The 27,971-nt window shown below is 37.4% G+C and overlaps 2 protein-coding genes across 7 annotated transcripts in view; both read left to right on the top strand.

The window, feature by feature from the left end:
• Positions 1 to 27,971, top strand: part of Fam172a (family with sequence similarity 172, member A) — a 333,594-nt gene that overhangs the window by 263,694 nt on the left and 41,929 nt on the right. The window lies entirely within an intron of this gene.
• Pou5f2 (POU domain class 5, transcription factor 2) lies at positions 18,729 to 19,736 on the top strand. Its single transcript, XM_013022095.1, has one exon. The coding sequence runs from the start codon at positions 18,729 to 18,731 to the stop codon at positions 19,734 to 19,736; it is 1,008 nt and encodes a 335-aa protein (XP_012877549.1).

Raw genomic sequence — 27,971 nt, 5'->3', positions numbered from 1 at the left:
GAGTAAAAATGCAAATGATAGCAGTAAGCTTGCTTTGCAAATGCATAGCCATTTTTCTTATTTTTTTAATTGTAAAAAATGTTGTACAGAGGAGTTACAGTTACATAGTAAGGCAATGAGAACATTTTGAGCATTGCTACCCCTTCCCTTGTTGTTCTCCCACTATCCCTTCCCTCCCCTACCTCCCCAGCTCTTCCCCTGACCCTCCCAAAGTTGTAAAGTTCATTACCAATATACTGACTTGAGGGTATCCTTGTTGCAATGGGTCATCCTGTGTCCTTGTTTCAGCTTTGTGTTATTCCCCTTCCCGTCCCTGAATTAGATAAATGTATATACAAGATGCAGGGTACCAAAATCAAGTACAGTGACAACAGGAAATATACCATAGGGGGAAGAACATACAAAGGAAACCAAAAAAATCACATAACATCTTAAAACAACAACAAAGAAAGACTACTTGTGTCCATATCTAGAGGTTCATTTCACTTAGCATCATCTTATTGGTCATATGCACATAGCTTTTCTGCTCATCTGATAAAATTATCCTATACATATACTAATTATTACAAATGAGGGGAACCATGGGACCTATATTTCTTTGGGTCTGACTTACTTCACTTTATATAATTTTTTCCAAGTCTTTCCATTTCTCAACAAATGGGCTGTGTCATTCTTTCTGATGGAAGTATATGTAGCACATTTTCTTGATCCATTCATCTACCAAGGGGCGTGGGTTGGTTCCATATCTTGGCTATGGTAAATAATGCTGCGATGAACATGGTCATACTGGTGGGTGGTGGGTTTAGTGTGGCCTTGTTTGTGAACATTTGGGTAGATTCCCAGAAGTGGGATTGCTGGGTCATAGGGGAGTGTATGTGTAGTTTTTTGAGGAACCTCCACACTGCTTTCCAGAGTGGTTGAACAAGTTCACACTTCCACAAACAATATAGTAGTATTCACCTTTCCTTGCATCCACACCAGCATCTGTTCTTGTTAGATATCTTGATTATGGACATTCTAACTGGTGTACGGTGGAATCTCAATGTTTTGATTTGCATTTCTTTTATGGCCAGAGATGTTGAGCAATTCTTCATGTGTCTCTTGGCTATTCACATTTCCTCATCAGAGAGGTCTCTCTTAAGGTCTTTAAGCCTACTTTTTAATGGGGTGGTTGTTTCTTTGGGGGCTTATTTTGGGGGAATTTAATTTCTTGAGCTCTTACTATATTTTAGATATGAGACCCTTGTCTGCTGTATGGGTGGTGAAGTTCGCCCAGTCTGTTGGGTTACAATATATTTTGCTAGCTATGTCCTTTGCTGTGCAGAAGCTCTGCAGTTTAATGCAATCCCATATATCCAGCCATTCTTTGATTTGTTGTGTTTCTGGATCTTTATTAAGAAAATTTCGACCTGTGCCAAGGAGCCCTAGTGTTTCTCCTGTTACTTTGTGTAATATTTTCAAGATATCTGCTTTTGCCTTGAGGTCTTTTATCCATTTGGAGTTGATTCTTGTGCAGGGTGATATATAAGGATCTAACTTTAGCTTTATATACATGTTTAGCCAATTCTGCCAGTACCATTTATTGAAGAGGCTGTCTTTCTTCCATCCTATTTTTTTTTGCTCCCTTGTCAAAGATTAGGTGGCTGTAGGTCTACGGGTTCATTTCTGAGTCTTAGAATCTAATGAACAGGCCTGAGGAGGCCTGTTCTTGTACCAGTAACAAGCTGTTTTGAGTACTGTGGTACATAGCCATTTAATATTTTTTTTTACTGATGACTAAGTCGATTAACTATAAACAAGAAAAAAAATTGATTGTTTTTATAATAGATTCCTTTTATGAGTGATATTAATAAATTAAAAGCAGGTAAAGTAGACATAATTTTACCTAAATTATAACCAGTAGTTTTTTTCATACTGTTTTTGTTCGTATATTTAAAAGAAAATATAATATTTGACAATTCAGCTCATAAGAGTTGTCATTGTTGGGCCTTATACTTAAATATGTCTGACTTATACATGGGTATGTTTTTATATTATTATAACCTATGAATGGTAGATATTTGAAAAGTCTTGAGTCTCTGATTTATTAATCTGTTCTTATTGATTAATTCATATTTTATAGTTATATTCTGGTCAGTTCTTATATAATAACATTTGTAAATATGTCTGACTTATTTTATAGAATTGTTCTATAAATAATTTCTATAGTTTCTAGAGAGATATTTCAATTTTGTCAGAGTATACTTTAAAATGTAATATAATACTATCTATTCTCATTAGGCATTATAGAATTTTGAAGGCTATTATTAATTAGGTTTTTTTTTTTTGTCGGTTGTGGGGCTTGAACTCTGGGGCTGGGCACTATCCCCCAGCTCTTCTGCTCAAAGCTAGTGCTCTACAACTTTAGCCATGGTGCCACTTCCAGTTTTCTGGTGGTTTATTGGAGATAAGAGTCTCATAGACTTTTCTTCCCCTGCTGGCTTGAACAGCAATCGTCAGATCTCAGCCTCCTGAGTAGCTAGGATTACAGGCGTGAGCCACCAGTGCCCCACACTATTATTAATTTGGAAACTATTGTTAACAATTTTAATCAATTAGGACAAAAAGTCATTGGAAGAAATATTCTTCCTTCCATTTTTTTCCTGTTCTACTTCTATTCATAAACAACTTATTTATACTTCCTGTGACTTTGATACAGCACACAAAACATTACATAGACAAAATTCTCAGAAAGATAGAAAACATGGTAAAGAAAAGGACAAGGAATAGCCAGATGAAAAGACAGAGGATAGAAATCTGGGAACAATAAAGCTGAAAGATGCCAGCATAGTGGTAAAGACAAAAATAAAAAATGTGTGGTTTACTGTTTACTAAAAATAGTTCATATAAATTTTGGCTGTGTGTGAGGACATTCCCTCAGGGTGAAAGAAAGAAAAAAATAGAAATGTTGTGAAACCGACATGATTGTAGAGAATTGATCCCTTCTGACTTCTTACAAGACTGGGCATAGCTTGCCTTAGCTGGCCTGTGACTGATTGGCAGGACACTCTGCCAGACTGATTCTACTGGAGCTGCATCTGGGTAAGTGTCATGGGACTTTCAGCCTCTGAGTGTTCCCTAGGGTCTTTCTAGGTGTGCTCATGCAGGCCAGTGTATACCATATACCGTTCATTCTTCCAGGCACCAGTATTCAGCAACATATTATAACTGATAAAAGTCTCACACATTGAGGGGCATCTGGGCTAATTCCATATCCTGACTATGGTAAATAATGCCACAGTGAACATGTTTGTGCTGGTAGCTTTAGTGTAGCCTTGTTTGTGATCTTTTGGATAAATAAATGCCCAGGAATAGAATTTCTGGATAATAAGGGAAGCTCTATGTTTAGTGTTTTGAGGAACCTCCATACTGCTTTCCCCAGTGGTTGAACAAGTTTACATTCCCACCAATAGTGTAGTAGAATTCAAAAAAAATGTGGTATATATACACAATGGAATTCTATGCCTCCATCAGAAAGAATGACATTGCCCCATTTGTTAGGAAATGGAAAGACTTGGAAAAAATCATATTAAGTGAAGTAAGCTAGGCCCAAAGAAACATAGGTCCCATGGTTTCCCTTGTTTGCAATAACTAGTATATGTCTGAGACAAGCGGAAAAGGTCAGATGAGATGATGTTAGGCAAAATGAATCCCAAGATAACGACACAAGTGGCTTTTTCTTTCTTGCTATTGTTTTTAACATATTTATAAGGTGATTTCTTTGTTGCTTTGTATGTCCCTCCCCCATGGTATAACACCCCTTTTTCACTGTATTTGATGTTGGTATAATTTGGGGAGGGAAAGGGAAAAAAACAAGTTTTTAAATAGGGATACAGGTGGACATATTGCAACAATGAGATGTTCAAACAAAATGCTATGTTGAAAAATGAACTTTACAACTTTGGAAGGGGAGAAGGGGTAGAATATAGTCGTGGAGATGGGAGGGCAGGGATGGTAGGGGAAAAACAAAGAAGGAGGCAACAATGCTTGATAAGAAATATACTTATTCCCTTGCTCATGTAATTGTAACCCTTCTGTACAGTATTTTCACAATAAAAAAAACTTATTAAAAAAAGAATTCCCTTTTGGGCACAACCATGCCAGCATGTTATTGTTAATTTTCTTGATATCGGCCATTCAAACTGGGTGAGGTAGAATTTCAGTGTTGTTTTGATTTGCATTTCCTTTATGGCCAGAGAAGTTGAACATTTCTTTGTGTGTCTACTAGCCATTCTTACTTTTTATTCTGAAAAGTCTCTCTTTAAATCATCAGCCCATTTATTAATTGGGTTGTTGTTTCTATGAAGTCTTATCATGGGGGGGGATGATTAACTCTAAGTATGTTTTGGATATTAAGCCCTTATCTGGTGCATACCTGGTTAAAAAAAAAGTCTCCCATTCTGTGGGCTTTCTATTTGGCATATTAGCTATGTTCTTTTCCATGCAGAAACTTTTAAGTTTGATGCAGTCTCATTAATCCAATCTTTCTTTATTTGTTGTAATTCTGGATCTTTACTTAGCATATTTTGACCTGTGCCTAGAATCAGCCCAGATGCTCCTCAATAGATGAATGAATGGATCAAGAAAATGTGGTATAAATACACATGGTATTCTGTGCTTCCATCAGAAAGAATGGCATTTCCCCATTCACAAAGAAATGGAAAGGCTTGGAAAAAATTATATTAAGTGAAGTAAGCCAGACCCAGAGAAACTTAAGTTGCCTGGTTTCCCTCATTTGTGGTGGCTAGAATGTGCCTATAAATTTATAAGCAAACAGATTGGATGGTTAAAAAAAAAAAACAAGAAAACATTCGGACACAATAAATTATGTAGGCATTCACCGACAGTGAGACCAGAGGAATATATTCTTAGGAGAGGAGCACAAAGGGGCAATAGCTATGTGCATCTGAACTGTAAGCCCTCTGTACATCACCTTTATAATAATAAAAAACAAAACCAGTTCCACACAGAGTGTGGAATTTAGTAGGGGAGACCAACAATGAACAAGATAGATGAGAAAAGCACGTAGCATGTTAGGTAGTAGGAGGAGGAATATAAAGGAGAAAGAGAAGAGCTACAGTGTATATGTGTGGAAATGATATTTGCCTTTAGGTAGATGGCCTGAGAAGCCTCACTGAGAAGATGACATTCCTAGTACATCCTTTGTAATCGTGACTTACCCCATTCTTCCCCTACCCCACTGACAAAGACAGTGTTTGCCTATTCAGAGATCCTTTACCTAGACATTATGATACCTACTTAACTCTGAAGTCAGCACCCTTATTCTCATTGTTCTCTTGAAAACATGACCTTTTCCTCATTCACTTTACCAGTTCTCTGAGGTTCATGGTAACCATAAATCATGGGTCTCAGAAAATTAGTAAGAATAGTCTGCTATTCCTTTTTAGAAAGTATAGCATTTACACATCACTATAGGTTCATTGTCAGTAGCATCCAGAGATGTACAGAGCCTTGCTGCCCTAGTTCCATCCCATCCTCCCTCCTTTCTGACCTGAAGGGTGAGGAACATGACATGCCTGAGACAATGTTGCATCAGCTTCACCTTACAGCATCATTTTGTACCTGCCATTAAGGAATACCTGAAGGTAGTACTCATTAAGACCGAATTCTGAAGAAATGCCTTATACATTTTAACATAGTTCCAGCAAGTATCTTATCACATTCTTCCTTATACTTACCATGTTATAGACAGGCTATGATTTCAACCTACCCAGAATGTATGATCTGCACCTGGAGATTACAAAGGTAACAGTTAATGTTTAAAAAAAAAAGGAGACAGTTGTAAAGAAAAAAAACAAATATAATATATGTTTTATTGGTTATAAATTAAACTTGAATCAAATACTATATTTAGATGGGCCTTTCTTGATTTGGATGAAGGAGGAGACTGTTGATAACATAAACCTGACTGCCAAACCCCATTTCTTCACCAGAATATGAAGTGGAATGTTAGCAAGCTCTAGGTAAATTTGAATTATAGACAACCTGCTGATACAACCCTAATTTTCCTTTGTTTAAATAACTCAGCTTGACCATTTTTACTGACTGTACTTCCTGAATATTGGCTAAATTATCACTTCACTTTACTGATGAAAATACTTCTTGAAGAATTTTCTCTATGAAGTTATACCACTTCTTTGTTAGTGACTAGTCACTTTCTTCAAACAATAGCAATGAAATATCAACGATAAGTGCCCTGAAATGTCATCATTCAGAATGTATAGACAAGTTGAGTTTTTAGATATAGCTCAAAATAATTAGGTTATTGAAAAACCTATACTTTAAACATATTAACATATGATACTATACCACTGTGTATATACTGTAGCATTTTACAGCCAGGAATGTGTGTCTCACACCTTTAATCCTAGTTACTGAGGAGGCTGAGACCTAGAGGATCAAAGTTTTTAGCCTGCAAGACTCCATTTCTGGTTAACGAGCAAAATGCTGGACATGAATCAAGTGGTATAGCACTAGCTGTGAGCTAGAAACCAATCAAGAACAGGAGGCCCTAAATTTAAGCCCAACACACACAAAAGAAAACAAAGAATTATAGTATTTCTTTTTACATTCAAAAGATATATTCTAATCTTTTAAGTGATATTTTCATTAATTAAGTAACTATTCAGGATGTTTTCATTCATTTCTATAAAATTAGTCTTGTAGTTTTAATCTATTAGTTTGACTTCCCTATTTGTTGTTCTGGGCTACCTTATAATTATCATATGATAGATGAGTATTCTTTAAGTTGGCTACCAAAAATTCTGTATTCTTAGTGAAATTTAAATAACTGGAATCAGTAATTCTGGGGAAACAATTGACTAGAGAATCATTTAAGATAACCTATCTAAATAAAATTTTCATCTATGTAGAACACTAACATTGTCCTTGGTTACTTATAGTTAATTGTGTCCAGTATTGTTATATGCTTTTTACTCTTTTTAGTTTTCCTAGTAATCACAGTGAATATAAGCAATCTCGCTCCAGAACTCTCACTTAAAAACATTAAAAATAGCCACCATGTTTTTTACAGCTTTCTGAACCAATTTGTGAAAAATCCTTCTAAGAATTTGGCAGTAGAGGTGGCAACTCTCCTTTTACTGAACTAACTCTTCTCCTTAAAGATTAGAAAAAATTAATTATTTTTGGAATGCTTTTAAATAAATAATGAATCTTAAATAAATAATAAATTTTAAAAATGAATTATGAATTAATGTGGGAAAGCTATTACTTTTACTGTACCTGTAGCAATGTTATATTGCTCTTAAATGCCAGCTCTATAATGGTGAGAAAAGTAAGTTAGGTTTGGCATCCAGTCTCCTGCACCTAGAGACTTTTGATCCTGCCAACTCCTGCAGTCACATTCCTCCAGCCCACGTGTCTCTGTCCACCTCTACCTAACTGTGCCTGGGTCCAGTTGCTTTCCATTTCTCCTTCCGTGTGATCTGTGTGCTTCTCTTCATCCCCATGGTCTGTCTGCTCTCACTCACACATTCCTTATCTGTTCTCATATGCATCTTCTCTGCTGCTGTCTTGTAACAAAAAAAGTCACCAATAATAATATGGCTGTTGGAAAAAAAAATACTCCCCAAACAACCTCCTCAGAGAAACAACATTGCTTTCTTGGGGTGACTCAGAGTATCTAAAATGAACATTCTTAGTTACAAAAGTGGAATTTCAAAGTCAACATTAGGTACTATATATAGTGCAAATATTTTCTCTTTATAAAATCCCAAGATGTTCTGAGTTTATTATCAGCATGTTAAAAGCAGGAGTATAATTTTTAGCTTTGTTTTGTTATATTTCTTAAAAATAAAGTCCTTTGCAAAAGGAAAAATAGTTATATTTTGAGAGATAATTTGCTAGAGTAAGACTTCAAGTTTGTAGATATGAAAATTTGACTTAATTGATAGCTGATGTTTAAATATTCTTTGAGACTTTGTATTTGTCCCTGTCTAGTATGTCTCTTTTATACAATCTCTCTCAACTAATTCAGTATATTGTACCAAGACATGAAAAATGCATATATCAGCTAGATATTGTATATGCATATATCACAGAGAAATGATGGATAACCATATGACACAATCTTTGACAGCATTTGTTTGGGTTAAATGATTTCTTAATTTCCAAAGTTCCATAGAAAAGTTAGTTGAAAACGTACTTGGGCAAGAAAGATACATCATTTTAGCTTTCTACAACAATGAGTGATACATGAAAAAAATCTAAGTGAGATTTTCTAATAACTTAAACTCAAATTTGAAGATACAATAACATATTGTTTGCTAGTATTCAAAGATAATGTGAAAAATCTCAAATTTTAACTTTCAGTTATTTTAAACAAATAATTTCAAAGAAACTTGTCTTTCAATTTTAACTTTTGTAGTATAGTAGTCAGACCTTTCCTGCTTAGTTTCCAGAAGGAATGTGATTAAATTTAAAATAAGACATTGTGAATGTAAGGCCACATATACAAGTGATAAATATAACCAAAAAGTGGGAAAGTGGTTTTATGTGAAATTGGAGCCACTCAGTTTGAATTTTAGAGTGACAAGGAAGCCTTCCATAAACATACCAATATAGATTTTTATAGTAGTTCTAGAAAAAAAATAATTCTTCAGATTTTTTTGGTTTTCCTTTCTTCAGAAACAAAGTCAAGCAGTAAAATCAAGCAGCAAAATGTAAATTTTAAAGAAATGCTGATTTATTTACCAATAATCAGTTAATAATCTTTCTTTCCCCCCCCCCTTCCCGAAATTGGTAATTGTAGTGTCTGACCTAAATTTGAGCTATTCTTGATTCTCTTAGGTAAGAAACTGTGAATATATATCCTTTCATTTCTGCAATGATTTATTGAATGCCTAATATATACTATGTACTAAGTTAAACCCTATGGCTATAAAGAATATTAGATATGACTCTTACCCCTCAAAAAGCCCACTCTTTGCAAAGATGATGATGATGATTTTTTTAACATTTTTTTTGGGGGGGTCCGGTCATGGGGCCTGAACTCTGGACCTGGGCGCTGTCCCTCAGCTCTTCAGCTCAAGGCTAGCACTCTACCACTTGAGCCACAGCGCCACTTCTGTCTTTTTTCTATTTGCTTATGTGGTGCTGAAGAATCGAACCCAGGGCCTCATGCATGCAAGGCAAGCACTCTACCACTGAGCCACCTTCCCAGCCCGATGATGATGATTATTGAAATGGGAAGTGAGGTTGTTGTGGAGAGGAGTAATGGTTATGACTAACTTTGCGATCCAAGAGTAATTCTTCCTTCACTGGCACCCTGCTGACTGATGGTATCCTGATGCATCTAAGACTAAGTACTTCTTCGGTACATGTACATTCTCCTTCCATATTATTGTGAGAATCTGAAAGGGCTTTTTGTTTCTTGATTTTTTTTGGGCGTGGGGGGGGGGTGTTGAACACTCTGGGCCTGGGCCTTATCCCTGAGCTCTTTTGATCAAAGTGAGTGCTCTACCACTTTGAGCCACAGTGCCACTTCTGGTTCTCTGGTGGTTAATTGGAGATAGGAGTCTCATGGGCTTTCCTGCCTGGGCTGCCTTTAAGTGTAGTCCTCAGCTCTCAGCCTCCTGAGTAGTTCAGATTACAGGCATGAGTCCCCAATGCCTGGCTAAGAATCTAAAGTTTTATCTCGATATACATTCCAAATGTATTTTACTTTTCATTTCAAGCTTTTTAGTAGTATTAAGCCAGTCTTCATTAAGAAGAATTTGGGGGTCTGGGAATGTGGCTTAATGGTAGAGTGTTTGCCTAGCATGCATGAAAACCTGGTTCGATTCCTCAGTACCACATAAACAGAAAAAGCCAGAAGTGGTGCTGTGACTCAAGTGATAGAGTGCTAGCCTTGAGCAAAAGAAGTTCAGAGACAGTGCCCAGGCCCTGAGTTCTATCCCCAGTTCTGACGAGAGAGAGAGAGAGAGAGGAGAGAGAGAGCGTGCGCTTTAGATTTATCATGACTGTGGGGAATTGCTATTCTCCATTCCACAGAGAGTATAAAATGAGGCAATACTACCAGGTCTCAAAATTAAATGAAGTAATCCATATTGGATTCAGAAAACAGTACCTGACTTATAATACTCAAAAACTACACTTACTACAATTATGATGAAAAACAATTTCAATCACCATAGTTTGCTTAACAATAGTTTCCTTCTCCTCCCTCCAAAATTTTGCAATTTTAGCCATAACAGAATAGTAACAGGAAGTCACTACATTAAACACAAAATCTTTACTACTAGCCCTTTGGTTCCCAAGGTCTACGTAAATAACAGACACTGCCAGACTTTGGTGGCTCCCACCTCTAATCCTAACTACTCAGGAGGTTGAGGTCTGAGGATCATGCTTCAAAGCCAGCACCAACAGAAAAGTCCATAAACTACTCAGAAAAAGCCAGACGTTGTGCTCAAGTTGAGCAACAGTAGCTCAAGGATAGGGCACAGGCCCTGTGTCAAACCCCAGGCAGGACCAGCACAAAAAAGAAAAATAAATAACTAAATAAAATAAATAGCAGGCACACAGCATGGTTACTAGTAATGACAACACATCTTACCATATTTGTTGAGTTGCTCCCTTCCTGTTGTCACTTCACACACAGCATTGTCTTCTATTTTATTAAAATAGATGATGGGACGAGATACTTAACCAAAAGAAATCGAGTTAAGCAAAGGAATGAAAAGTTCAAATGGAATTTGAATGTCTGTGTGAAAAGGGATACTTTTGCCCAAGCTTAGAGAAGATATTCTTAAACCATATTTTATATTATATGACAAGAAGATATCAAGCACTGTTCAACCTACTTTGTTTATAAAATAAATAAAGCACTTCAATTCTTAGTGTTCAAATGTTTTAAATTACAGTGTTCTAAATAAAGTAGTTTCACTTTTTCACTCATCTATTCATTTTTAGTTGATATGAAGACAATGTTTAGCATATTAAACAGATTTTAAATGTCAGAACAATCATTAATTTTTCCTGTTTGATTATTGTAATCACTTTGCATAATTTCAGTCTATGTGGTTATTTTATATTATACATATATATATCAATTTTGTAAACAAAAATTATAAATATATGTTTTTATAAATATATTTCATAAATACTCTATATTTTATATTTCATTATTAGCAATTATTTTGTCCAGCAAGATAAATTCCATAATTTTTTTAAAAAATGGTTCACTGCGCTTAACTTCAACTTCATCTTATCTGGTCATATGTATATAGCTTTTGACCTTTTCTATTTGTCCCAGACATATACTAGTTATTGCAAATAAGGGAAACCATGAGACCTATGTTTCTTTGGGCTTGGCTATATACATATGACCAGATAAGATGAAGTTAAGCGAAACGAATCCCAAGATAGGGACACAAGTGGTTTTTTCTTTCTTGCTATTGTTTCTAATGGATTTATAAGGTACCATGTGATTTTTTTTTGTTGCTTTGTATGTCCCTCGCCCACAGTATAACCCCTGTTTTCACTGTATTTGATGTTGGTATAATTTGGGGAAGGGAAAAAAACCCAAAGTGTTTAAATAGGGATACATTTAATGACCTATTGCAGCAATGAGATATAGAAGACACTATGTTGAAAACACAACTTTACAATTTTGGCGGGGGAGGGGGAGGAGGGGAAGGGTGATTGGTGTAGGGGAGAGTGTAGTTGTGGAGGTGGGAGGGAAGAGATGGTAGGGGAAAAACAAAGGAGGAGGCAACAATGCTTGATAAGAAATGTACTCATTACCTTGCTCATGTAACTGTAACCCCTCTGTACAGTATTTTCAGAATAAAAAAACTTATTAAAATTTTAAAAAATGTTCACTGCTTTTCAGAATCTGAGAACTCAGAAATTTTTTGTCATTTCTCTCTTGTTCACTGTGGTTTTAGGTTATCTCTGTTCTAATTCTAGTCATGTCTTGTAGAATTTTTCTCCAAGCTTTCTGGTAAATCTTCTACAGCAGTACAATATTTAAACTCTTTTTACTGTTCTTCAGTATTCTGCCCTAGTTTTTCCTTTTCCTCAGTCCTCCACTTAAATTTGATTCTATGTCCTTTCTCTTTTATTCTTCTTCCTGCTAATATCCTTTTCTAACATACTCTCCTCAGCACCCAAAAGCCTCTCAGCTCTTTAATGCATTGCCTTCCTTTCAAAATTGATACCTGCCCAGGTGCACTTTTTGCTAAGAAACTTTAAATTCATTGTTTTCTGCCTTATGTATCATCTAAACTTCTGTCAGTCAAAGAACTATGTATTTCTTGAATTGAAATTATTACAAACAATTTCATACAAGTAAAATACAAAATTCTAGCTAGAAGTTGACCAATTAACACTCAGCCACGATTCCTTGATTGTTAACAAGGTAAATAAAAATGCTGTGCATTTCTTATTTTCTATACTTTTCTACTTCTTGAGCCAGTTGAATGTTCAAAAACAGTAAAAGTGATATTAAATAGTGAAAATACAAATCTTGCTTTTAGTTTTCTAGTCACAGTTGGTTTGATAACATTGTTTTCCGGAGTTCTGAGAAGACAAGACTTTCATCAAGCTGATGTCTTCTGTACACATAGAATGAGGAAGAAGGCTGTTGGAAGATCAAGCTTGTGGACTGGAGCCAGTTAGTTTGATTTGAGCAAAAGTCTAGCCCAAAAGAGAGGCTGGCAACTGGATTGTTTTCTTTAAAATTCTAGAATCAAAGTGAAGTGACTGGAAGGAAGTTCACTTTTTGTTTGGTTAGTTTTGGTGGAGTTTTTTGTTTGTTTGTTTGTTTCAAGATAGGTCTTTCTGTATAATAAGCTAACATCCTACTCACTATCCTCCTGCCTCTACCTCCTAAATTCTGGGATTAAAGAAAAGAACTACCATAATGATTTATCATGTTTTTTAATTTACAAGTTTAGAACAATATTGCTTACAATTTTTAGTCTGTGTTACATCTTGAATTCCCATGGTCATTACTGTTTTATTGTTAACTAAAGTAAGAATTTATTTTAAAAAGGGGGAGGCTGCCATGAATGACTATTTGACTTTCATAGATTCTTTTTTTTTTTTTGGATCCGGTCATGGGGCCTGAACTCTGGGCCTGGGCGCTGTCCCTCAGCTCTTCAGCTCAAGGCTAGCACTCTACCACTTGAGCCACAGCACCACTTCCGGATTTTTTTCTTTTTGCTGATGTGGTGCTGGGAATCGAACCCAGGGCCTCATGCATGCAAGGCAAGTGCTCTACCACTGAGCCACCTTCTCAGCCCCCAACTTTTATAGATTCTTAAAGAGATTAATAGAACTAATAATACACAAAATTTTCAGTAAAATTGAAATCTTTTTTGAGGAAAAAAAAACTTTTTTTATTTTTTTATTCATTTTGTTGTTGTTGTTGTTGTTGGTTCTGGGGCCTTAATTCTGGGCCTGGGCGCTGTCCCTCAGCTCTTCAGCTCGAGGCTAGCCCTCTACCACTTGAACCACAGCGCCACTTTCGGCTTTTTCTACTCATGTGGTGCTGGGGAATCAAACCCAGGGCCTCATGCATATAAGGCAAGCACTGTACCCCGAGCCACCTTCCCAGCCACAATCTTTTTTATTTTTATAGTATTTTCTTTTTGGTTCTTTTTTTAAGTTTTTGTTTATTGTAAAGATACTGTACAGAGTACATGAGTTACATAAGTAAGGTATGAGTACATTTCCTATCATAATCAACACCAGAGCATCTTTAACAAACTCTTCTTCTGTAACAAGGGAAAATTTAGCTAAAAAGTTTGTTTTGATCCTGTTTGGCATAATAAGAACCTTCAAACTTTATATGTGACATGTGATGCATCTGGCTCATCACCATAGTTCCTTTCTACTCAGCACTGTTCATCTCAACTGTTCTTCCAGTTTTATATAGACAGCTCAAACTCATTATGACTTCTGGTGAGGATTGCAGGGTTTTTCTGCTCATTATTTATTACACATTTATTAGCACTAAATAGTTGTACAAGGACTTTCACTTTAACATGTCCATATATTTTATATCCCGTCATTGTCCCTCATCTCCCCTTCCTCCTTCCCAAAGCATTCTCAACAAGCTTTATTGTCCTGCTTTCCCATATGTAGATAAAGTAATTTAATTGTGCCCCTTCACCTTCTCCATTCACCCCCCTGTTGCTACTAGCAATCCTTTCCCAAACAGGACCTATTTTCTATCCTTCATTTATTTTTGTTTAGTGAATGTTAATTGTCCAAAGGGGTTTCACTGTGATCTTTCAGTAGTGCATATAAAGTATAGCACCAGAAGCTTGTATCTCATGAATTTCTCAAATGTACAAAATGAAATGAAGTGCTTTTATATGTGTCTTGTGAATCTCTGTATTGTCTCTTTTTGGTGGTTTTTCATATTTTTATCTTGAGCACATTTCTAAGCAACAGTTGCATCACAGCATTCTTCAATATTAAAAAGTCTTATCTTTTGAACAAGAATCAAGGCAATTCTGGGTTAGCAACATTACTACATTCCAGCCTTTTCTACATATTTCATAGAAGTAAAAGCCCCTTGCGTGATGTTATTCACAAGTAGCTGAGCTTTTACCCAAGTTATCCTCCATTGGTCCCTATGCAGATAAGTGTTATTGTTATATAGAATGGAAATTGTCCCAAAGAGCAATAAATAAACCCACTTAGTTATTATATCTATTTCATTCACTTTTTCTGTTGCAACAGCTTAAATGTCTTATTTTATGTAATTTATTAGTTTTCTTAACTGCATAATTTATCCTTCTATTCCATTTTCCCCTATACATTTAGTACTTAAAATTCTACAAAAAGAATTGACGATTTGATCATTTGGATGTACTTTGAGGTAGTTCTCAGCGAAGAACTAGCTAAAATGTGTGGTGTTAATTCTCTCACTGTGACAAGGGAGGCATCTTTCCTTATAATACTTAGCTGCCAGAGTTTTCCTGGATTCCTGACTTTACTTTTAGATGCAAAAGACTTCCTAGTGATGAATGCCTGAATCTAGTCTCTTGCCTTTGCCTTTGTCTTGCTTCTTGACTGACTCAGTTATTGGGGCCCTGTGTTGCTATGATGTCTGTTGTCCTGATGCCTGGTCAGACCTAACTTGCCTGCAGAGGACAATAAAGGTCAGGATCATCTGGTCTACCTTGCTTTTTATGTTTGGCTCATGCATCATTCTCAGATCTTCACATTCTCTCTGTTGATTTAATTATTGTTTTTGTTTTGTTTTGTTTTTTGGTGCTAGTCCTGGGGCTTGAACTTAGAGCCTTGGTGCTGTCCCTGAGCTTCTGTGCTCAAGGCTAACACACAACCATTTGAGCAACAGATCCAATTCTGGCTTTTTGCTTGTTTATTTGGAGATTAGGGTCTCATAGATTTATCTGTCCCAGCTGGCTTTGAACTACAGTCCTCAGATCTCAGCCTCCGGTAGTTAGAATTACATATTTGAGCCACTGACACCCAGCTTTTAATTACATTTTTTTAAAGTTAGTTTATCTGGTGTCTCTCATATACACTTGAACAAAGCACTGTCTTTCTGTTTCAGAAGTATAAGCAGCTTAGGAGAGATAAGTTTGGAAAAATGAATCCAAAATATTTTCCTGGCCAATGAAATAGCTGACAAGTAACAATAACTGACATTAACTTAAAACATCACATCCTGAGCCAGTCACCAGTGGCTCACACCTATAATCCCAGCTATTCAAGAGACTGAAATCTGCAAAGCAATGTGCTAATAGTAATATATAATGTAAGTGCTATCTGTAATATCCACCTGAAAGGTGACTTTTACCTCCCTAGAATAGGAGATATTTCAAAAGAACTTAATAATACAAATTCTCGTTAATATTCTCTACCTAATATTTCTACCTAAAATAACTTCTGAAATCTACTAATCCCAAAGATCCTAGTAATGAGAATCTCTGAACAACTCTTTGATAAGTATAGTTGCCCTCCTGACAGATACCCTTCTCTCTCATTTAGATTATAAATTCATAGAGGCCTGGGATCAGGTGTTTCTTATCTGTACTTAGTAATTCCCTATGGGTAAAACTGACCCAATTCTAACATTGTAATCTAATCACTAAGAAGTCCCTATGTTTGTTGAAGGTGATGGATAAGTCTTGCAAACTCCCTCATCCTAGTAGTGCTGTTTGTCCTGGACATCCCTATCAGCTTTCCTCCTCTGATCTCTGTTTCTATTCCACCTCAGTATACTCCTGCTCATATTCCTGGCTTGTCCCTCTTCTGTAGCATAGTAAATATACTTTTAAGATGATATCAAGACTTTAAGAATATGAGCTTTTCTTGTGGCAGGCTTATGACTAAACTAGGTGATATACATAGTGACAGAGAAGATTTGACCAACAGTAAAAGCCTTATCTGAGAGCACCCAAGTTAATCGTAAAGCACTGGTTGCATTGTGATTTTAAAAAGCTGAATATACATAGAAAAAATAGGGACCCACAAAATTATTCCTAATTGAAATCCTGTATATTATAAGGTTCTTATAGACATCATCATTTAATCTAAGTCAAGACTAACAGGAAATCTTGCTCCATTACTTGTTCAAAGACTCATTTATTCAACATTCAATGAATATTTCTTGATTTTATATTACATACCAGATATAGTCTAGATGCTGAGGACTTAGCCTTTACCCAGCACAAATTCTAACAAAAGTTGCAGTAAATACATATACTACTAACAAATCAAATCTCAGCCTGGGGTGACAGCAGTTAATTTCCTGATTCTTCCTCCTTCTCCAAGGCTGTCTCTACAAACTTGTTGCCTGTAGTGTTAAATATGATTTAGTCTTAAGTTACTACCCTCATCTAGGAAAAATTCATCTAAGAAAACACACATAAGGTCCTTGTTCTATAGAAGAGATGAGATGAAAGGCACTGGGGAAGGTCATTTCTCAGTGTTAAGCCTGAATTAAATGATTTTTACACTCAAAATCATAATGGTTATCATTCATTCAGCATGTATCTGTCAAGATTCTATTATGTTATGAGTTTTATAATTCCTACACCCTTCTTGAAAAGATAGACATAAAATAATTACTGATGTTTATTATTACTAACATTATTACTAAAAATGTTATAGTAAAAACTTAAGACAGCCAGGCGCTACTGGCTTACACCTGTAATCTTAGCTACTCAGGAGGCTGAGATATGAAGATCACAGTTCAAAGCCAGCCTGGTCAGGAAAAAGTCCATTAGACTCTTATTTCCAATTAGCCACCAGAAAAATGGAAGTATAGCTGTGGCTCAAAGTGGTAGAGCACCCTTGAGCAAAAGAACTTAGGGTCAGTCCCCAGGCCCTGAGTTCAAGCCCCCACCCCAAAAGAAACTTACAGTATGACAGACATAGTATTGAACTAGACAAATCCCTGCCCCCCTGACAGTAAGACAGACAAACATATTTTAGATAGTGATACATATCAAACCAAAATAAAGTAGATTAAGAATGAGAAACAAGGGATGCAGTTTAAATAGGGTATTCTCTGTCTAAGAAGAGAATATTTGAACAGAACTCTGAAATGAAAGAATGAGGCCAAAAACAGGGAGGCCATTTCAGGCTGACAGAATATCATGGACAAAGGCATAATGGGTATTAAAAACATGACATATCGTCGTAGGAGCACGAGGTAAGATGGAAGGATGATGGATGATTGATAGCAGGGAAGAAGCCCAATGGAGAAATGCTATGTATACTATGCTCAAGAATGTGAATGCCCCATTGTCAATTACTAGCTAGTAAGAAGACAATTACATTGATTATTTTTTGTTGGGTTGGATTGCCTTTGGACAAGATTTGGTCTAGTTTTTTGGAAAGATAGAGAGATAGAAATAACTAAAAGAAAAGGCCAAGAGGCCAACTATGTTGTTGTGATAATTCAGAGGAGAAGCTATGTGGCATAACTGAAATAGATAGAATGAATGTAGGGTGGAGATAGCAGAATTCATATGTTTTAGGAGACCCTGTATATAAGAGTAGACCTTAGATATTCTATGAAGTAGGAGGGAGGGAGGGAGGGAGAGAACACAAGGAAAGAAAGACAAAGAAAGAGGAGGAAGGAGGGAAGAAAGAAAGAAGGAAAGAAGAAAGAGAAGAACGAAAGAGAAGGAAGGAAGGAAGGAAGGAAAAGAAAGACTTACTGAGTTGAGAAACTGCCCTGTCAATGTCGATGACATAGTGTCATGTCATGGGGGTGGGGATAGAATGTGAGACAGCAAACTGATGTTAGCTCGAAATTCAAGCTAGGGTGGCTGGGTTAGGCCCAGGGTGCTTAGGCACAGCAAGCGAGGATGTGCACCCTGGGACTGGCTGTTGGCACTGTTTTGTCTATAAAGATAGACAGGTAATGAATTAAGAGGTGTTCACAGCCATGCCTACACCTTATTGGGAGTTGAAAGCAACGGCCGTGAGGAGTGAGCCTCTCTTCACCCTGAGGACCCAGGTTGTCACCAGTGCGAGTGTGCAAGATTTCCTCCAGACCACACCAACACTAACACCCTTGACCCGCAGCTCCGGCTTGCAGGGCCGTCTCCACCGGCTGGGGGGCGGGGCTCGAGGGCGAGGCTGGCGGCTGTTCCGAAGCCTCCTCGAGAGCCATCAGTTCGTACCAGACTCTGGCTGGGGGGTCGCTCTGCCCCATGGCCGGACTCAGGCCCTCAAACGTCTATCCCCTTCCAGGCAGCGGTGGGGGTGTCCCCGGAGGGGCCGTGCCTCTGCGGGTTGACACTCCAACCTGGCTGAGCACCCCTGCCACCCCTGGCAGGCTGGTGGTGCGGCCGGGGATGGGTCCTGGCATCTGCCGAGGCCCCGAGGTGTGGGGCCTGCCTCTTGGCCCCACACCTTACGAGTTCCTGGGCGAGATCGCACCCCGCGGAGCTGCTGAGGCTGGGGCATGGTTCCGAAGCCGCCCCGAGGGCGCCTGCCTGGGACCCTACATCGCCCTGCGGTGCATCCCAAAGCTGGCGGTGCCAGAGGACGTCTCGGCCATAGAGAAAGAGATGGAGCAGCTGGCCAAAGAGCTGAGGCAGAAGAGGCTGACCCTGGGGTACTCGCAGGCCGACGTGGGGTTCGCCGTGGGAGCTATGTTTGGGAAGGTCCTCAGCCAGACAACCATTTGCCGGTTCGAGGCCCAGCAGCTCAGCCTGGCCAACATGTGGAAGCTGCGGCCGCTGCTGAAGATGTGGCTAGAGGAAGTGGATGAGAAGAACCTTCTAGGCTTATGCAAAATGGATATGATTCTACAGCAGGGGCGGAAGCGGAGACGGGCCAGCCGGGAGAGACGGATCGGAATCAACCTGGAGAAACTCTTCCTGCAGTGCCCGAAGCCCACACCCCAGCAGATCAGCCGCATTGCTGGCCACCTACGACTGCAGAAGGACCTGGTCCAAGTTTGGTTCTACAACCGGAGCCAGATGGGCAGTTGGCCAACCACTGATGTCTCCCTGAGGGAGAATGTGGGGGCAGCCAGGCCTCCTTTGCCGGGACCACCGATGTGCTTTCCCCTGGCCCCCGGGTTCCACTTTGATTTCCACCACTATGGGGGTCCCTGCCTTACACCTCTGTACTCCTCTACTCACTTTCCTGCAGGAGGAACCCTTCTCTCTGCCCCAGCCACTACACTGGGCCTCCCCAGGCTTTCAAGCTGAGGGGTCTGCCCTGAGATATGGGTAGGTGGGTCCTCAGAGAAGAGGAGAAGGGAAGCATCCCTGGGGTTCATTTCAGCTTTTAGGGACTCCATTCGCTGTCTAAAGTTAAGCGTTCTTGGGGGGGGGATGAGGTTGGGATTTACAAAGAAAACTTGAGGGAGATGTTGAATTTTGTTGATTTTGTTGTTATTATTGTTGTTTTCTGTTTTTCTCTAGCATTGACATAAGGCATATTAAAGTATACACAGTTTTGATATTTTGTGGGGTTTGCTATTTTTTATTCAGTGAAAATGTGTCCGTTTTAGCTGGAGGCTAGTGGCTCACGCCTGTAATCCTAGCTACTCAAGAAGCTGAGATCTGAGGATTCCAGTTCCAAGCCAGCCCAGGCAGGAAAGTGTGGGAGACTCTTTATCTCCAGTTAACCAACAGAAAACCAGAAGCAGAGTGGTGGCTCAGTGGTAGAACTTTAGCCTTGATCACAAAAGCTCAAGAACAGCGCCCAGGCCCTGAGTTCAAGCCCCATGACCTGCCAAGAAAAAGTGTCAGTTGTTACTTGTGGTCATTAGGAAACAATTGTAAACTTTTTTTCCCCTACAAACACAATATTGAGTGGAAACTAAAGTCATGGAAAAATAGTATACTTCTTTTTTTTAAAGTAGAATTTTGTGCAAACAGAAAATCTTAGCTAATTTAATCCTTGGAGAAAGCTTGAGAATGGGATGGGAAGGAGTGTGCAGAGAGACGTTTTCTTCTTGTCTTAGGTCACTGAGGATACCGATAAGCAAGCTGTGAACACTGAGTCACCCCTCAATTGCTTATCATTACAAGCTAAGTGATTCATCACTTAACTATGGTTTCTCCCACTAAAATTCAGCAACACCAACCCCATTCCTTTCTTTCCTAGACTGTCCATCTGGCCGACCTGTGGAGGGCATTTCTGCAGTCAGAAGCCATAATGAACAACTGAGGTGGTGCTATGAGCACTCATAAGAGGCACTGACTCAGGCTGCTCTTGCCGCTCTGCAGCCTCTGCGAATGTGTAGAAATAGAGTGGGCTTGCAATGTCGGGTAGCTCTGCAGCTCTTTCTCAACATCTGTATGGCTGCACCATCATCATCTGAGAATATTTCTTTACCAAAATTTTCCTTTATGTAAGGAGGCACGTATTCTTAACCAGAAAACCTTGAACCCTTTTTAGAGTATAATCAAAATAATGTTTGTATATATGTATGTTGCAAAGTAGATTTCTAAATGAAAACAGCTTATTAACCTTTTTTCCATATATATTTTTATTGTAAAAATACTGTACCGAGGGGTTACAGTTATATGAGTAAGATAATGAGTACATTTCCTATCAAGCATTGTTACTTCCTCTTTTGTTTTTCCCCTAACATCCCTTCCCTCTCCACCTTCCCAATTCCTCCTCCCCCCCCCCACATTGTAATGTTTGTTTTCAACATAGTGTCCTGTACATTTCATTGTCATACTGGGTCAACCTGCATTCCCATTTAAGCATTCCGCTATATCCTTTACCTTACCCCCCACACACAAAAAAAAATTAGAAAAATGTATATACAAGATGCAGAACACCAGAATCAAATACAGTAAAAACCGGGGTTATACTGGGGAAGAACATACAAAAGAAATCAAAGAATCACAGAGTGAATTATAAGTACATTAAAAATAATAGCAAGAAAGAAAAAAACCACTTGTGTCCCTGGCTTGGGGTACATTTCATTTAACATCATCTCATATGGTCATATGTACATAACCTTTGACCTTCTCTGTTTATCCTAGACATGTACTAGTCATTGCAAACCATGGGACCTGTGTTTCTTTGGGCCTGGCTTACTTCAGTTAATATAATTTTTTCCAAGTCTTTCCATTTCCTAACAAAAGGAGCAATGTTGTACATTCTGATGGAGGCATAGAATTCCATTTTATAGATAGATAGATAGATAGATAGATAGATAGATAGATAGATAGATAGATAGATAGATAGATAAATATAGATATAGATATACCATATTATATATATATAATATATATATATACCACATTTTCTTGATCCATTCATCTACTGAGGGGCATCTGGGTTGGTTCCATATCTTAGCTATGGTGAATAATGCTGCGATAAACAGGGTTGTGCTGGCTTGTGATCGTTTGGGTAAGTACCCGAAAGTAGGATTGCTGGGTCATAGGGGAGCTCTGGTTTATTGGGGATAAGAGTCTCACAAACTTTCTTGACCAGGGTTGGCTTTGAACCATTATCCTCAGATCTCAGACTCCTGAGTAGCTAGGATTACAAGTGTGAGCCACCAGCACCCAGCTTAAACTTTTGAAAGTTTAAATGTATCTGTTGGTATTGTCGGCAATTTAATTATTTACACACGCGCGCACGCGTGTGTGTGTGTGTGTGTGTGTGTGTGTGTGATGTGTATGTTTGGGTACTGGGGTTTGAATTTAGGGCCTGGGTGCTGTCCCCGAGCTTAAGCCACTTCTGGCTTTTTTGTAGCTAATTGGAGATAAGAGTCTCAAATATTTTACTGTCTAGTCTTACTTCCAACTGTGATCCTCACATCTCAGCCTCCTGATTAACTAGAACTAAGAGCGTGAGCCGTTGACATCCAGCTCTTAGTGATTTTTTTTAGAATTTTTTCTGTATGAGGTTACAACCCCCCCCCAAAAAATCCAAGAAATAGTTTTTAAAGGAAGGCTTTAAGAAATCTGGAGTTCCAAAAGCTATCCTTTCCTCCAGCCTTTTATGTCAGTAAAATAGAAATTTCTCATTGTAAAGCAGTATTTCAGAAAGTCTAAGCTTTTCACTTTTAGTTACACTTGTAATTTTTAAAAGGAAGACAGTGCTCTCAACAGAGGCGTACTGAAACATATAAGCTAGAAGACATTGCTAAAACTTATTTTAGGATTTTTTAAAAAATCAGATGCCCATTAATGTTAAAGAGCTGTAGTGTAGCTTAGTAAGTGAAGACACCTGCCATATGTCTATTTTCCTGCACAATATGGGAATTTACAATTACAATAAGTGTGTTTATATACCTCTGTTTGGTTAGCCAATATTTAGGATATAATATAATCTAAACCATTTTTGTGTTTCTGGATGTTTATTTCCCAATTTTAGAATGTGTTTGAAAATATGGGAGTCCTGATTTTTATACTGTAGGATCTTCCCTGTGTGTCATTTTTTGAAGAAACCGAATGAATATCAGTGAAATCATGGATCTCTAAGTTGTAAGGCAGGGTCAGTTCCTATGCCTCTCTTTGAGAAGCATGTGCAGTGTGTCCAGGGAGGTATATAAGAAAACTCGTTTTTTTCTCATTTTAGAAAGGATGCTACCGCTCCTGGAATCACTTTAATACATTGAATATTATTGATTGAGCAGTCAAATGCCTAACATAAACCGTTCTAATTGAGAGAATTTGTAACATGGTTTGTTTTCTAGGACAACCAAACTACCAGAAATGAGGTTCCTCAAACAATAAATGAAGTTTCACCCAGGTCTAGAGGCTGGATAGCTGAGGTAAAGGTGTAGTGAGAGAAGCATACATTCCACTCTCTTCTACTTGAACATGGCTTTCTTCCCCTGCTTCTTCGTTCATATTGTCTTCTTCCTGCTTGTGGTTGTGTCCACATTTCCACATCTAAGGATGCAGGATTAGTGCAGCCCACCCTAATGACATCATTTTTCGATTATTTGCTTCTACAGATACTATCTCTAAAAATAGCCACACTCTGAGACACTGGGAACTAATTATAAGATGTCAGCATATATATATATATATATATATATATATATATATATATATATATATAGTGAAGAAATTACATCCTACCTAAAATTTTAGCTAAATTTCAATATTTCCTATAGATCCATTTAACCAACAATAAAAGTATTCTGTATAGCAGGTAGTGTCCTTGGTACTTAGATGCAATGGTAACATGTAGACATTAAGTAAGTAAACATGTGTTGACAACCTATAAGTTATAATCATAAGATATGGTAGTTGGGGTAATGTTTTTTTATATTTCTATTTATGGCCTTGTTATTATATAAGTATTGCCTCTGACAACATCAACTAATTTTTTAAAATGATAAACCTGAGACACCTACACCTACCTAGCCAAGGCCTAGAAAGAAGAGAGGCACTTATTTGTAGATCCTAGTCCCTACTATCTCTGTCACTTTGAATGAATTACTTCTTTTGGACTTTTTCTACTGAGTGGTCCACTGCATGAGGACTTCTCATTTACATAGGAAGTGATAACTTTATTCACATGCTGTTATTATTCCCTTTCTATGCTTATTTATAAATTCACTGATCACTTTTTTGTTTCCCTAGGGGAAGATGCTTATCAGTGTGTAGCGAAACTGAATAAATCAAAGAACAGAAAAATAGTAGAACCTTTAGTCTCAATTGCCAGAAAACTTAATATTTGATATTGGGAAGTGATATTCGAAGGTGGACAAAGTCATATCAAATATGCCTTAAAGGATTAATTCGTGGCTTGGCAGTACTGAAAGGTGGTAGAGCCTTGAGGAGGTGGGATCTAGGAGGAAGAAATCTTCTGGTCATCGAAGGCATGCCATGGAAGGGACAGTGAGGGCCGAAACCTTTCCTTTCCCTCTGCTTGCCTTCTGGCCATGAAGAGCAACTTTGCTTTACCATATGCTCTATCATGATATGCTACTTCGCCAAAGCCCTAAAGCAATAGGCTCACCTGATCATCATCTTCAAAATTATGTGCTATTATGTGTCAAATTATAAGTTGTTTCTCTCAATTTGTTACAGACATGGAAAGCTGATTAGCACAAATATCCATCCTACTTAGGTTATCTAAAGCCTACTATATCAGCTTACACCAAAGGTTAGCAATCAAAGTACCAATTAGGTAATTGGGAAAAAAAATAAGCTACTGTCACATTGTTTTAAGAGACTGAAAGTTGGTTCTTTATGAAAGCTTTGGGAGAAAAAGGCGTGTTCTCCTTGGCTTGCAGATAGCCATCTTCTGTGTTCCTTTACATCATTTTCTCTTTTTACATGTGTGTCCATATGTCTCCTTTTCATAAATACCTGCCTGTTGGTATACCTAGTGTCTAGTCCACCCTGATGTTTTCCTTTTACCATTTTATCTATGTAAAGACCCTATCTTCAAATAAGATAACATTCTAAGGTACTAATAGCTAGGAATTCAACATAAATTTTGCAGCCACAATTTAACTCTAATAACTATCACTACTGATACAAACAAAATGTAGGTCTCTATTGGAGTTGGTTAGAGGAAGGCAAGTAGAGTTGTTTATTTTTTTCTACAAAACAAATAAGAGAAAGTGTGATACAAAGGAAAAAGGACTATTATAGCTAATGCTTAAATAGCCCCAGATCTCTAGTCTTTCTTTCAGTCACTTATATAGATAATATTGCCAATCCAGTCATGTAACTTTCAGAAAAATGTGTGTATATCAATGTAAATGTGTTTTGCTGGTGATTAAACTAAGGGCCTGGCATGTTAAATGTGCACTTGCATTCTGCCAATCAACTACCACCTCAATCCCATCTCAGGAAAATTTTAAGAAAACTCTTCCCCTCCCCCTCACTTTCTCTCTATCTCTCTGTTTCTCCCCTTTTCTACCCTTTCTTCTATCTTCTACCAGTTGCTGAAAAATTATAGCATCTGTTTTTTTGTACCCATTTCTGAAACAAGAAATTCAACCCAGTGATTGAACTCAGTTGAGAAGCATTACTGTAGAAAAAAATTAGGATATTTTTATAGTAATATAATTCCTAAGTTTTCTGAAAAAAAAATTGCTATGTGAATCTACTAAGAAAGCTCTTCCCCTTTTGGTAAGTATTGTTGGCCACTAATTTCATCAAACTAATGTAACAGGACAGTCAAGTGGCTTGTCACTAATTCATTCTGATTGAATCATATTTTAGAATAGCAAAGCTAAACTAGCAAAGAGCAAGTAGACAGCAAGTAAGTTTTTTAATATGTTAACTTTAAATTGTTCTTTCTATAATAATCAGCCATTAAATGCATGTACATACTATAAATGCTCACCACGTTTCCAATGTTTTATGGTATTGGTTTACGTGCTAAATATGTATTACTGTTATGATTTAAACTAAAGAGGAGAGATGGGGGGGTAATCCTACCAAATATGGATTTATTATGTTGTTTTTAGTTTGCTAAAAAGCAATCATGCTAACACTATGGGTAGAAAAGAATGTTTGTAGCTTCTGTGGCATGTCATTAAAGTAGATAATCTAGCATCATAAATTTTTGTCTCTGAGCCAAGAAATTTTAAATAAAATACTAACAAAAATGTAATGTTTTTCAATGAGAAATGAAAGAATCTTTATTCTTTTTATTTGAGGTTGCAGAAGTGGCATATTCCATAAACTATTGTATCATTTTTTTTTACTTTTAAACTAAGGTTTCTTATATTAGGCAGTAAACAATTTATTTGGTGAATATTCTCTAAGCACATACATGTGTCTGAATATCCTAAATGTGAATATTTAGGAAACAGAAGGTGCTTGAATTTGTGAGAATTAAATATTTTCTCACAGTTTATCCAGTGATACTGTAGTTAAAACCATAAAAGAAATTCTACTTCCCACTAAAAGGCAAGTCTTGATTTTTGTCCATTGTTTGAATGAGGACAATAATATTCAGTAGACTATCTCATAAATCTTGATCACATGTACCAAAAGACCTAAGATATACCTAAAACTTTACCTGTCCTAATCACAAATATACATATTCATTCTATTACATTATCTGAGTGTATTTTTATATTTCTAACCTCCCAATAGATAACAAATTATGAAAGTATAGATGAATAATGATTGGCTTTCTCACATTATTTTATAACCAAGTGTATATACACATTAATATTTATATTTTAAATTTATTATACAAAATATTAGCTACATACTGCACTAGTAGTACTCCCAAACATGGCAAACAAAATGATAATAGCAATTCTGACCATTTCCAAAGCATTCTTGTTCTGGCCCCAAACCAACTTCTGTTAGAACTTCCTTACACTTTCACAAGCAGTAATCATAATCTTTACACGTCTTCCACATTGACCAAATATCTAAAAAACATCTTCTAAGGGCTACAGACAGAAAAAAAGGCAAGATAGAAGAAAGGGATAAGAAAAACAAGGGGATTTTACTAAGTGGCCAGTGTTAGAGGAATGGACAAAGGAGTACCACAGAGGGAAAAATGCAAGTGACTCAGTTCAGAGGCACATGAGACCCTTCCAAGGAAGAGAATCATGAACTAGGAGTGAAGTGGAAGGACTAGGGAAAAGAAGAGAATCGAAGTTAGGGATGGAAAGGAAATGAGAAAGTTTGTTTTGAGGGAAAATCTAGGCTTTGATTAGTTCCTTCAAATATGAGTCAAAAATGACATTGCCCTATTTGTTAGGAAATGGAAAGACTTGGAAAAAATTATATTAAGTGAAATAAGGCAGGCCCAAAGAAACATAGGTCCCATGGTTTCCCTTATTTGCAATATCTAATATATGTCTGAGTCAAGCAGAAAAGGTCAGATAAGGTGATGTTAGGGAAATGAACCCTAAGGTATGTATTCAAATATTGTTTTTCTTTCATGCGATTGTTTCTAACACATTTATAAGATTATTTCTTTGTTGCTTTGTATGTCTCTCCCCCACAGTATAACCCCTGCTTTCACTGTATTTGATGTCAGTATAATTTGTGGAGGGGAAGGGGAAAAACAAATTGTTTAAATAGGGATACAGGTAGACTCATTGCAACAATGAGATGTACAAGTCGTTATGTCGAAAATGAACTTTACAACTTTGGTGCAGGGAGGATTTGGGGGGGGGCGGACGGGAAGGGATGGGATGGGGAAACAAAGGAGGAGGCTACAATGCTTGATAAGAAATGTACTCATTATCTTGCCCATGTAATTGTAACCCCTCTGTACAGTATTTTCACAATAAAAAAATTAAAATTAAAAATTAAAAAAAATCTAGCCACCAAGACGAAAAGTTATAAGCTTTCAATGTAGAATTATGTGAGCCTTCCAAAGCATTAGAAGTATGTTATTGACATTAAATGTAAACATTATGAGATTAGTGTGTCCTGTTCTTTTTTTTCCTTCATTGCCTTCTTTCCTACCTTCCTTCCTTCCTTCCTTCCTTCCTTCCTTCCTTCCTTCCTTCCTTCCTTCCTTCCTTC

The sequence above is a fragment of the Dipodomys ordii genome, unplaced genomic scaffold, assembly GCF_000151885.1.
Source record: "Dipodomys ordii isolate 6190 unplaced genomic scaffold, Dord_2.0 Scaffold59, whole genome shotgun sequence".
Taxonomy (NCBI): domain Eukaryota; kingdom Metazoa; phylum Chordata; class Mammalia; order Rodentia; family Heteromyidae; genus Dipodomys; species Dipodomys ordii.
This window is presented reverse-complemented; position numbering and strand designations above follow the sequence as displayed.

Bases quoted from the DNA above. Each gene is read 5' to 3' on its own strand.
- Pou5f2 (XM_013022095.1), top strand. From the start codon at position 18,729: ATGGCCGGACTCAGGCCCTCAAACGTCTATCCCCTTCCAGGCAGCGGT.